The sequence below is a fragment of the Pan troglodytes genome, chromosome 7 (assembly GCF_028858775.2).
Source record: "Pan troglodytes isolate AG18354 chromosome 7, NHGRI_mPanTro3-v2.0_pri, whole genome shotgun sequence".
NCBI lineage: Eukaryota > Metazoa > Chordata > Mammalia > Primates > Hominidae > Pan > Pan troglodytes.
Window position 1 is genome coordinate 75,451,851 of NC_072405.2, and position 13,334 is coordinate 75,465,184.

At 38.6% G+C, this 13,334-nt stretch overlaps 1 protein-coding gene and 1 long non-coding RNA gene across 15 annotated transcripts in view; one reads left to right on the forward strand and one right to left on the reverse strand.

Moving 5' to 3' along the window:
* SGK3 (serum/glucocorticoid regulated kinase family member 3) overlaps positions 1-13,334 on the forward strand; it is a 150,741-nt gene that overhangs the window by 85,334 nt on the left and 52,073 nt on the right. For 10 of the 13 annotated variants that reach the window (XM_063816348.1, XM_001161550.7, XM_063816351.1 and 7 more), the window contains exons 3-4: positions 1,847-1,930; positions 7,808-7,880. In XM_063816348.1, coding sequence (XP_063672418.1) covers positions 1,847-1,930; positions 7,808-7,880 — 157 coding nt within the window. The remainder of the gene's footprint in view (positions 1-1,846; positions 1,931-7,807; positions 7,881-13,334) is intronic. The other 3 variants (XM_063816355.1, XM_063816356.1, XM_063816354.1) reach the window with 1 other exon arrangement.
* LOC107976540 (uncharacterized) overlaps positions 5,063-13,334 on the reverse strand; it is a 69,523-nt gene continuing 61,251 nt past the window's right edge. Inside the window, exons 5-6 of one of the 2 annotated variants that reach the window (XR_008536916.2) lie at positions 5,267-5,473; positions 5,063-5,190 (exon numbers count right to left, since the gene is read on the reverse strand). This is a non-coding gene — a long non-coding RNA (uncharacterized LOC107976540). Of the gene's footprint in view, positions 5,191-5,266; positions 5,474-13,334 lie in introns of those variants that run through there. The other variant, XR_008536917.2, reaches the window with a different exon arrangement.

The following is a 13,334-nucleotide window of genomic DNA, read 5'->3' on the forward strand; positions in this document are numbered from 1 at the left end:
GGTGTCTTGACTTAAACCAAGTCTAAATTATATTTTTATTTATCCACTTGACAAATTGTGAGTTTCTATGTTATGTTCTAGGCACTGCAGATACAGTGGAACAAGAGTGACGTTAGCCCTAGCTCTCAAGGAACTTTCATTATACAGGGACAAGACAGACAATAAGGAAATATGCAAATAAGATAATGTCATATTGTATTAAGTATTGTACTGTTTCCTGTGAAATCTAAGGATTTCACAGGAAATCTAATCTTGCTTTTTTTTAACCAATGGAAGTATTTTTAAGGATTTGAATAGTTTTTTGTTTTTGTCTACTGTTTTATTAGTACATATTTAATAAGCATTTGTTTATAAATCATGCTGTTAATTCATAATTTTACAAGGCTTTGTCTTCTGTAAATATATTTGCTGCAGAGCTTCTCCAGCTTGTAACCTAGACTTGCTCCTGGTCTTGGCTGTATTTGGGTAGCCAGGGGAGGCCACCTGAACTTTCTAAGGTCCATTCTTCTCACCGAGTCAGCACAGATAATTCAAGAAACTCACAATCATATAAACCTAAGTGTTTTATTCTCTTACAGCAGTTCTGCTTCTAGGCTTGTCTGATCCCAGTGCCGTGTGAGATAATCTCTTGTCTAGTCTTATTCAGCGTCGCTGGCACCTTGGCTAGGTTTTTTGCCCTCTACTTCTGCATGCTGTCCATGTGGGGGGTATCAAATTAATTCTAACATCTTACACGTAATAGCTTCCTCTGAGACAACCAGATTCCTTCTCGGTTAAGACCAAAAGGGCCAGATTACCATCCTGCAGCTCATGTAGTGTGTCTCATGTATAGTGGGGGGTTGTAATATTTGTTCTGCTTACTTCATAGGGTTGTTGATTATGATTATATGAGGTTATGTATATTTGAAAATATTGAACATGGAAGATAATACTAGGAAATCTGAGGATAAATTCTTATTAATAGTTTGAAAACTACTATGTGAAAGATGACCTAGAAGGAAGAGAACTAACAATTGAAGGTTTTTTATGTGGCAAGTATCACTTTTGAAAATACTTTGTAAGTTCCAGGTAGTAATTACTGCTAGGGAAGAAGAAAGGAAAGTGGCAACAGTTGAATCTATAGTATTTTATTCTTTGGCAAAAAAAATCTGAAGCAAGAATGGCAACATGTTAGAATTCAGTAGATCCAAATAATGAGCACATGGGTGTTGACTATGTTATTCCCTGAAAATTACAGAAATATTTTGTAACATTTGAAAAATAAAATATCACCTGTTTTTTTTCTGACCTCATATTCTTCCCATCACAAGAAACCACTTTTTTTTTTTCCAAGTCATGATCTCGCTTTGACACTCAGGCTGGAGTGCAGTGGTGTGATCTCAGCTCACTACAGCCTCGACTTACCTGGGCTCAAGCAATCCTCTTACTTCAGCTTCCTGAGTAGCTGGGACTACAGGCGTGTACACCATGCCCGGCTAATTTTTAAATTTTTTGTAGAGATGGGGTCTCCCTATGTTGCCCAGGCTGGTCTCCAGCTCCTACGCTCAAGTAATCCTCCCACCTCAGCCTCAGAAAGTGCTGAGATTACAGGCATGACCCACTGAACCCAGCCAAGAATACCATTTGACAAGATTCAATAAGTGCTTTAATTGGTATGTTTATGTATCTTAGAGAATCATATAAAAATGTTAATATCAGTTTTGGAATATGAAAACATCAGCCTTGGTGAAAGAGCCAGACTGTCTCAAAAAAAAAAAAAAATTAAAACAGGTTTCATGTATTTAAGTAGCTAATGGGTTTTTTGCAATTAAATTGTGTTATATTATGTAATTTTTTATTTCCACAGGTTTATAAAGTTCTGGTTTCAGTGGGAAGAAGTGAATGGTTTGTCTTCAGGAGATATGCAGAGTTTGATAAACTTTATAACACTGTAAGTAATCATCTACAAGATTTCTAATTAAAAGAAAGCACCCGAGAAAACCCAAAATAAGAGAAATATATTTGAATGATTAAATTGATACTCATATGTTAATAAGTCAGACAGGCAGACAAAGGTAAGAGATTCTTCAAAAACATCCTAACTTTGGAATGCTTACAAAGAAAAGGTAGAGAGAGGACTGCTGAACAATTCCAAATAAACCATTAAAAATGTGAGAACTAGATAAAATACCTTTTAATGTCATAGAAAATTATAAGTCAGTTCTTTCTACCTACCTCTCTGATAATTGTTAATCATCATGGTATTTCTGGTTAAATTGCCTACTGTAAGCTTTATGTTTGAAAGTCTGTCATGAACCTATCTCCGTTCCATATTTTGTTTCCATTCTTAGAGATATGTCTTAGGTTCCAGATTTTAAGTAGCTAACACAGTTGAAATGAGTGTTGACTTTTAGAGTTCTGACAGCTACCTAGGTGGTAAGATCTAAGAGACCATTAGCTATTTAAATTACTACAACCTGTTTTTATATTTTCATAACTCAGATATTAAATAGAATTCATAATCTACTGATGGCAGTACATACAGTACATACTTGCTAAAGTAGGCAGCAAAGAGCCAGGCACGATGGTTCACATCTGTAATTCCAGCACTTTGAGAGGCTGAGGCAGAAGGAACATTTGAGCCTAGGAGTTCAGAGGGTACAGTGAGCATGATTGCCCCACTACGCTGCCATCTGGGCAATATAGCAAGACACCATCTAAAAAAATAAAGGCAGCAAGACCACCACAGTCACTATAATACCATATCTTCCACAGGTAGCAGTGTTTGTGGATAGTGTTGCCTTGAAGATCATACATAGAAGCTAAAGCATGCCTCTTGAGTTACTGATAGCTATTATGGAACTCCAGGTCATTAAGACAGTCCTGGATTTAAAGCTTTGCTTCAGTTAAGAACAAAAGCAATTGTGCCTCAAATCCCCAATGTATTTATTTATTTATTTATTTGGGAGAGGGTCTTGCTCTGTCACCCAGGCTGGAGTGCAGTGGCACGATCTTGGCTCACTGCAACCTCTGCCTCCCACGTTCAAGTGATTCTCGTGCCTCAGTCTCCCAAGTAGCTGGGATTACAGGCGTGAGCTACCACGCCTGGCTAGTGTTTTTGTAGTTTTAGTAGAGATGGGGTTTTGCCATGTTGGCGAGGCTGGTCTCAAACTCCTGGCCTCATGTGATCCGCCCACCTCGGCCTCCTAATGTGCTAAGATTACAGGCATGAGCCACTGCCCTTGGCCTCAAATCCCAAATTGAAATTCTTCTGCTCTCATGTAATAGTAAATAGGGATCTCCCAGTGTCATTGTTTAATGAATGGTAGATTACTAGGCATCCTCTGGAAAAACTCTTGTTATATATTTAAGAAGGGAATTTTGGGCCGGGCACGGTGGCTCACACCTGTAATCCCAGCACTTTGGGAGGCTGAGGCGAGTGGATCAGAAGGTCAGGAGATCGAGACCATCCTGGCTAACATGGTGAAACCCCGTCTCTACTAAAAATACAAAAAATTAGCCAGGCGTGGTGGTGGGCGCCTGTAGTCCCAGCTACTTGGGGGAGGCTGAGGCAGGAGAATGGTGTGAACCCGGGAGGCAGAGGTTGCAGTGAGCCGAGATTGCGCCACTGCACTCCAGCCTGGGTGACGGAGCGAGACACTCTCTCAAAAAAAAAAAAAGTTGGTGGGGGGAGTTTTTTCATTTCTTTTTTTTTTTTTTATTTTATACTTTAAGTTTTAGGGTACGTGTGCACAACGTGCAGGTTTGTTACATATGTATACATGTGCCATGTTTGTCTCTTGATTTTAAACATAGGAATAAATATATGCCTGTGGGTTATTATTTGTAAGATATTTTTGAATATGAGGAAACTTACACATATATATCAATTAAGAGATAAGTTCCTAAATGGGTCAGAATAAATCAAACAATGTCTAGCTGTACCACTTCCTGTGTTTTGTTAAGTCATGAAAATTAGACTTCTGATTCATCTTTATTTAGCATTTCACTATGTATGTATTTGTTCGTAATATTCAAATCACTTGCTACTTGAAATGGAATTTCTGAAGATAATACTGCAATTTAAAAATATTTATTTTTGCCTATGTAAAATTAATAGGGAGACTCCATCTCTACAAAAAAAATAAAAATAAAAAGTTAGCTGGGTGTAGTGGCACATACCTTATAGTTCTGGCTACTTCGGTGGCTGTGGTAGGAGGATCACTTGAGCCTGGGCGGTTGAGGCTGCAATGAGCCATGACCATGCCACTACACCCTTGAGACCCTATCTCAAAACAAAAACAAGAACAAAACACCTATAATGTTGCTACTCAGAAATAACTGTTAACATTTTACTGTTTTCTTCTGTTCTTTAGCTTTTCTTTAATGCATACGCAACTGCACTTACTAAATACAGGTTGAGTATCCCTTATCTGAAATACTTGGAACCAGAAGTGATTTGGATTTCAAATTTTTTCAAATTTTGGAATATTTGAGTTATACTTACCAGTTAACCATCCCAAATCTGAAAATCTGAAATCTGAAATGCCCCAGTGAGCATTTCCTTTGAGCACTCAAAAAGTTATTGGTTTTGGAGCATTTCAGATTTTCAGATTTGTGATATTCAACCTGTATAGTTTTAGATATTTGCTTAATCAAAGGATATTGAGATAGGTTTTTTTTTCTGTAATTAAGGTTACACTGTTGAAACAACAGCCAATGAGAGTTTGTACATGGAAATATCTTTCATAAGTTTTTAGTGATTTTTTAAAAAATGGCTTATTTTGGAGGCTGAGTGAGGGTTGCAATGTTAGCTCATTTTGAAACTCTTGAATACCCATTATTTGCATGTTCAGCATGTCTTTGAGGAGTGTGTAAATCCAACTGTACCCACCAGGATGCCTGGGTTATGCTCGGGTAAAAATGACATGACTGTAGTGTCTGTCTGTCTCTGTCTCTGTGTCTTTCTTTCCCTCTCTCTTTCTCTCTCTCTCTCTCTCTCACACACACACCCCACATACACCACATACATTTGAGACTTCTTTCTGTCTTTTGCTTAAAATATTTCATGGGCTAGATTTACCTTCTAAAGACGTCTTTTGTGAAACTCTTCATAAGAGGAAGGGGTGTAGGGAATGTCATCTAAAAACTCAGCACTGTGGAGATCCACACCGGTAGTGTGTGTTCATGATGTTTTCATGATTTTAATAGCTGGTGATTGATTAAATTGTTAATATTTGAGTATCTGTAAGCATAAAAATAAAATAGGAAAACTTGTTTGGGGTACCTCCATCCATGATCACTTTCATTCTCTCTTCTGTGAAACATTCCATCTTTGGATTTTTTGCAGAAGAGTTTCCTTAACTTGTAGTTCAGTTTTTATCATTCATCTCTCTAATTTCTTTTGTATTTCTTTTCACCCTTTTTTCATTGTTCTTATTTCATCACTTTCTATGTCTCTCTCTTTTTATGTAGCTCCTTCTAATTCTGCCTCCTGTGGTGAGGGGCAAAGAAAAAAATAGGAAAATAGTTATTGGTTGAATTCTTTGAAACTACAGAAATCAGGTTGAACCTGGTCTGGATTTCCCTAAGTTCAAAAACACAAATTATTTTTCTGTCCTTTTAGAATAAAAGAAAAGAAAAAAATCTCTAGGCATTTTAATTGTCAACTTCAATGTGTCCTTTATGACTAGTTTATATTTTAAACTTTTTGTTATAGAAATTGTCAAACACAGGCCAGGAACAGTGGCTCACAACTAGTATCCCAGCACTTTGCAAGACTGAGGCAGGAGGATTGCTTGAGCTCAGGAGTTCAAGACCAGCCCGGGCAATGACATAATGAGACTGTCTCTACAAAAAATAAGACAACTTGCTAGGTGTGGTGGTGTGTGCCTGTGGTCCCAGCTACTCAGGGGGCTGAGGGGAGGATCACTTGAGCCCAGGAGGTCAGCACTGCATTCCAGCCTGGGTGATAGAGCAAGACACTATCTTAAGGGAAAAAAGAAAGAGAGAGGGAGAAGGGGATGGGGAGGGAAGGGAAGGGGAGGGGGCGAAGGAAGGAAGGAAGGCAGGTAGGAAGGAAGAAGGAGGAAGGAAGGAAGGAAGGTTAATTATCAAACACATACAGAAGTGACATACTAGTACCAATTCAGAAAATAACATTATGTTACCATCCAGCTTCAATAATTACTGATACGTGGCCATTCCTGGTTCATCTCTATCCCTAGCCAGCCCACCAGCCCACCATAATTTTGACACAAATTTCAGACATCATATCTTTTCATCTGTAAATATTTTAGTATACATCTCTAAAAGATAAAGATTCTTAAAAACAAAACATATACACAATATCATTACCACATCTAAAAATAAATGAACAGCAGTGCCTTAATATTGGATATCCAGTTAAGGTTTATGTGACTGGTTGATAAGTCTGTTAAGTGTCATTTAATCACTAGGTTCCCCCTCTGCCTTTCTTTTCTTTCCTTTACACATTTTTTTTTTTGTGTGTATGAAAAACAACAAGGTCATTTGTTTACGTATTTTTCAGTCTGCATTTTACTGACAGCGTGCCCCATGCTGTAAAGTGATTAGTACATTCCTCTGTTCTTTGTATTTCCTATCAGTTGGCAGTTAGAGGTATTGTTTTTGGGTGTTTTTGTTTGTTTGTTTTTGGTGAGACAGGTTGTTGCTCTGTCACCCAGGCTGGAGTGCAGTGGCCTAATCACGGCGCACTGCAACCTTGACCTCCCTGGCTCAAGTGATCCTCCAACCTCAGCCTCCTACATACTGTATAGCTGGACTACACCCAGCTGATTTTTTTTTTTTTGGTAGAGACAAGGCTTCGCTACGTTGCCCAGGCTGGTCTCAAACTCCTGAGCTCAAGCAATCCTCCCACCTCAGCCTCCCAAAGTGCTGGGATTACAGGCCTCAGTGAGCTACTGTGCTCAGCTAAGATACAGTTTTTACATGTGTGTGTGTATTTTTGACGTCAAACTTATAATGAAAATATAACTCATTTTTATGACTTAACTGCCCCAAATTTAATTTCTTCAGGGCCAAGTTTTCCTTCTCTGAAGACAAGCATATCTGATAAACAAATGTATTAGAATATATATATAATTTTTTTTTGAGACATGGTGTCTGTTGCCCAGGCTGGAGTGCAGTGGCATAATCATGGCTCCCTGCAGCCCCAACCTTCCAGGCTCAAGCAATCCTCCCACCTCAGCCTTAGGAGTAGCTGGGACCACAGGCATATGCCACCATGCCTGGCTATTTTTTTTAATTTTATTTTTTAGAGACGAAGTTTCACTTATTAGAATATTAATAAGGGGAAGATTAGAGCAGATAGGGTATTGAAAGCAAAATTCATCTGCTTTCTTAGAAATTTATTGTCAATCTATTCATGTAGAGAAAACACCAAGATCATATCTTCTCCTAAGATAATAAATGAGTAATATGTATTTGGAACTATAACAGCAGGTTCTAGCCTTAGCACTTGCCATACATGATCTCCTTTAAAACTCACAGCAAATCTGTAAGGTCATTGTTAAAATCATCCTCATTTTATAGGCAGGAAAATGAGACGCAGATGTTGAGTATTTTATCCTAGGTCACGCGATACTAGGTATTTTATTGGGACAAAAAAAGACGATTAGTTTGTGACATTTTATTGGTATAATTTATATTATACTTTGGATGATCATAAATTCAAAAGTATGTCTTATGATGGATTTTCTTTAAAATAAGATTGTATTTGGCTTTGATGTGTGCATAACTAGAAGACTTATAAAATTAGTTCATATAATGTTATTTTTAAAAATTTTAGTTAAAAAAACAGTTTCCTGCTATGGCCCTGAAGATTCCTGCCAAGAGAATATTTGGTGATAATTTTGATCCAGGTAAGAAACAACTTCATAGGCCAGCTATGAAGTGATTGTTGAAGTTTGAAGAAGTAAATTAATGTATTCATTGCACTGTATAGCAGTGCAGGACTTTAAAAGATCTTATGCTCTGTGAAAATAATGCCGCAGGAAGGTGCTTACTGTCTACTAGGCATTGTTTTAAGTACTTCATGTGTTTTAATTCATTCGATCCTGACAACTTTGTGAGGTGGGTATTATTGTTGTTGTCACTATTTTTATAGATAAGGAAATAAGACACAGGTTCATTAATTTGCCCAGGACCACATACAGATAGTAAAGGGCAGATGTGGAAGTTAAATTCAAGCAGTCTGACTTCAATATAAATTTATCTGTCAATGGGCTGGGCACAGTGGCTCACACCTGTAATCGAAACACTTTGGGAGGCCAAGGCAGGAGGATCACTTCAGGCCAGGAGTTTTGAGACCAGCCTGGGCAACCTCATCTCTACAAAAATTTAAAGATTAGCTGGGCATGGTGGCGTGCACCTGTAGTCCCAGCTACTCAGGAGGCTGAGGCGAGAGGATAGCTTGAGGTCAGTAGTTCAAGGCTGCAGTGAGCTGTCATCATGCCATTGCACTCCAGGCTGGGTGACAGAGCGAGACCCTATTAAAATTTTTTTAAATTGATCCTTCAGGTTAATTTGGGAAACTTTACGGACTTTAAATCAGTATCATGAAGAATATTCACTTTTGTATTCAGAAACATTAAATATATACTGTGTACATAGTAACTTGTAGGCCTCTGAATGGGATACCAAAAAGATATCCTAAGCCGGGCACGGTGGCTCACGCCTGTAATCCTAGCACTTTGGGAGGCTGAGGCAGGTAGATCACAAGGTCAGGAGATCGAGACCATCCTGGCTAAAATGGTGAAACCCCGTCTCTACTAAAACTACAAAAAATTAGCCGAGCATGATGGTGGGCACCTGTAGTCCCAGCTACTCGGGAGGCTGAGGCAGGAGAATTGCTTGAACCCAGCAGGCAGAGGTTGCAGTGAGCTGAGATCAGCGGCACTGCACTCCAGCCTGGGCGACAGAGCGAGACTTCATCTCAAAAAAAAAAAAAGAGAGAGAGGGACATCCTATTGTTTACCCTTGGGGAACCCATGGACACAGAGGGTCTCAGCATCTAGCACCTCTATGACTAAAGCTGCAGGCATGGAATTTTCCCCTAGAACCCAAGAGATTAATCCAGGTCACAGATGGCTACTTATAGGGAAACAAAAGTCTTCTTATCCACCAGAAATTCTATCAGAAAAGTCATCTATCTCTGCCACAGATGAATCCTGAATGGATTGCCCTCCTTCCCCAACTAATTTGCTTGTAACCTTGTAACTGGTTAAACTGATAATACCTCACATGTCTGTGTAAGAAAAGAAAGAGAGAGATCTTGGTCACTACTCAAGATAAAAGCTCTAAGGTCCCTTATATTGAGTGTGCTTTCTCTCTCCATCCTAACTTTATACCATTCGTTTTCCTCCCAGACCATATCACTGTGTCCTATATAATTCTGCCCACCATTAACGGACTGCTCTTTATCCTGCACCTTTTTCATATTTCTTCTACATTCTTCCTTTAATTAAAACATTTTTTCCCCAGAGGCTGCTTTGCCTATAGCCCTCTCAACTGGAGGCTTATTATTCTTTACACTTTATGAACCTCTGGTTTGGAGAATGTTCTTACTTCCCTGGTTACATACAGAGTTTTTTTTTTCTTTCTTTCTTTCTTTTTTTTCCCCCTTGGGAGTATATAGCACATTTCATTGTAATTGCTAATCTGTCTTACAGTAGGCTGTAGATTTTCCGAAGGTGCAGACTTATGTCTTTTTTTATTGGCTAACAGTGGCAATATACTGGTTTTAAGGTATTACTTTATTACTTTAAAACTGGCAAATACTAGGTTTTAAAGTATTACTAAATATATGAACCCATTAATAAAGAGAAGCAAGAGAAAATTGAGTTGGCACAACAAAGCCAGATTATATTCTGTAGACCTATGGCTTTTGTACTCCTGCTTTGTTTTTGCAGCGGAACACTTTTTTCCCAATTGAAATCTTACAGAGAGCAGATATGGTAGCTACGCCTGTAATCCCAGCACTTTGGGAGGCTGAGGTGGGCGGATCACTTGAGGCCAGGAGTTCAAGAGCAGCCTGGCCAAAATGGTGAAACCCTGTCTTTACTAAAAATAGAAAAATTAGCCAGGCATAATGGTGCATGCCTGTAGTCCCAGCTACTCGGGAGGCTGGAGCAAGAGAATCACTTGAATCCAGGGGTCGGAGGTTGCAGGTGAGCCAAGATCGCACCATTGCACTCCAGCCTGGGCAACAGAGCAAGACTCTGTCTCGAAAAAATAAAGAAAACGCAAAATAAATCTTATGGAAATGTAATATGTGAAAAAATTTAAATGGAGCTGCTTTGTTGGTATAACAGTGAAGTATCTCCTTGGAGCACAGGTTGAAAAGCATCTTCATGGGTAGCGTGTGGGCCTTAGTGGCATTTGAGCAAGATGTGAAACTGACAGTGTGTAATTTATGGTGGGCACAGCAGAGGATAGACTGGGAGACTTGTTAAGGGAATAGTCCAATAGCCCTGGCATTAGATAATGAGTATGGGGACTAGGGTAGAAATAGGGTTTAAAAATGAGCAATGTACAAGAACTCCTTTAGTGAAAAATCTGGAATACATCTTGATGATTGCTTAGGTAACAGACATATAGAGAAGAGAAGGAGAGATAATTGGAGGGTCTGCCCTGGGTGACTGAGACAATTAACTAATTAGAAGTGGCAGAAAAATATTAAGAAATCAAACTACTAGTGATAATATGAGACTTGAACTTGGGTTGGAGTTCTGTAGAGCCCTTAACTGAATCCTGAAGACAATCATTTCATCAAGGAAAGAAAGCAAAGAAGTAAAAGACTGGCAACATTGCTGCTTCATTGTTAAAGGCAAGATACCAGGCTGAATGCTCTTTGGTACTTTGTTTTGATGAATTAATTGACACTAAAAACTGATTTTTTTGAAGAGCTGTTTGTGTATCCTGCGTATATTTAATATGACTTGGCAACAGTGAAAAGGATCATATGTCACAGAGATATTAGAAAGTCCTGCATTGGGGAAATCAGATCTAAGTCAAATTCAGAAAAACAGAGATGGATAAGATGCTCATTTGGTTATACTTTGGGGATACAGGCATTCCCATATTTTTCTGGTGGAATAAAAAGTGTTACAATCCATGTTGAGGGGAGTTTGGTAGTACTTAGAAAAACTGTGAATGCATTTTCCACTTTGGCCAAGAAATCACATTTCTAGGAATCTGTCCCTAAAATAAACTGCATATGATATAATGTACACACAAGACTGTGTATTGTGACACAATTTTTAACAGAAAAACTGGAAACAATGAAAATATTTTTCCAATGGAGCTGGTTATAACATACTTGTAAAAAGGAACAAAAAATCTCTTTATGTATTTTGCTATGGTGTGATCTCCAGAATATACCATTAAATGGAAAAAAAAATCACAGTGCAGCAAATGAGTTTGTATGGTGTGTATTTTTTCTGTAGGAAAAGGTATGGGGATTCAAAAGGAAATAATGGAAGAATAAATAAAAAACTAATAAAACTAGTGACTTTAAGGATGAGGGAGAGATTGGGAAAGGCAAAAGGGGTGGAAGTTAGATGCCCTTGAATGAATTTTGTTCATACCTTTGACTTTGGAACCATGTACTATTTTAAACAATTTAAAAACAAAAATAAAAATGCAATAACAAAGCAGCCTCTAACAACTGAAAATAAACCGAAGGAAAAAACCTAACTTAATTTAAGTAACCTTAAAACATGGGATATTTTGACTGTATATTCTTCATGGGATATATTGCTAAGGATAAAAACAAAAACCCATGGACAAATTTTACACTGCATTCATTAGTGTTATATGGTGTTGTTATTCTGTGATTAATGTTACTATCATGGGAACCAAGATTTTAAGCAGAAGAGGAAAGTGATACAAACAAAATCAAAGATTTTAAGTAAAAATCCTGTAATTTTTTTTTTTTTTTTTTTTTTTGAGATGGAGTTTCGCTCTCATTGCCCAGGCTGGAGTGCAGTGGCATGATCTTGGCTCACCGCAGCCTCCACCTCCTGAGTTCAGGCGATTCTCCTGCCTCAACCTCATGAGTAGCTGGGATTATAGGATGTGCCACCACACCTGGTTAATTTTGTATTTTTAGTAGAGATGAGGTTTCTCCATGTTGGTCAGGCTGGTCTCAAACTCCTGACCTCAGGTGATCCACCCACCTTAGCCTCCCAAAGTGCTGTGATTACAGGCGTGAGCCACTGCACTCAGCAAAATCCTGTAATTTGTAACTTAATTTGGAAATATAGTTTGAAATAATTATTTATTTATTTATTTATTTTTTGAGACAGAGGCTCTCCCTTGTTGCTCAGGCTGGAGTGCAGTGGCGTGATCTCGGCCCACCACAACCTCCACCTCCCCGGTTCAAGCGATTCTCCTGTCTCAGCCTCCTGAGTAGCTGGGATTACAGGCATGTGCCACCATGCCCGGCTAATTTTGTATTTTTAGTAGAGACAGGGTTTCTCCATGTTGGCCAGGCTGGTTTTGAACTCCAGCCTCAGGTGATCCACTGGCCTCAGCCTCCCAAAGTGCTGGGATTACACCACCACCACTCCTGGCCCATAATTTATTTTTTTACCTTAGTAAAAATATTTTCTAGCACTCTCTCCTGGAAATGCCTAAAAGCAATAACAAGTAGTAACCAACACCCCTAGCATTCAGATTGTGATCTCTAAATACCATTTCCCTCTCAAAGGAACCAGAGTTCGCTGAAGAAATGGTGATCCCAGATCTGGGGCAGGAAATGTACAAGATGATCTCAGGGCAGCTTGCCTGAAAGCAGGGAAGCTATTTAGGATGACTGAAGTTTGATCAAAAGAACACAGGAGCCCAGTTGTCGGGGCTTTCACTGAGCAAAGATTAGACAGAATGGTGAAAGTAATTATCATAGCAGGTTAGAGCACATCAGTATAAAGACTTTACAATTTACTTTGCTTGTTTGGGGAAAAAAAAAACCTTATGAAATGCTGTAGAGGTTACGAGAGTAAATTTATTCACCAAATCAATAAATTAAAAAATCAAGGATTTATCTTGCCTTTGTTGTATGAAATGTAATTTATTTGTACCAAAGAGATAATGTTGGAAAATACTTCATAGCGGAATCACAGTTCATAAATAGAAGAATCACAGAATGATAGAACTGGAAAATCCTCGTACAACTTCTGATGAATTAATAGTTGTAGGCAAAGATCATCAGTGATTTCAAGACTTTACTAGGGCAGAAGGATCTGCTTCTAAGATGGCTCGATCATATGGTTTTTGGTAGAAAGCCTCAGCTCCTTGTGAGTGGGCCTCTTCTT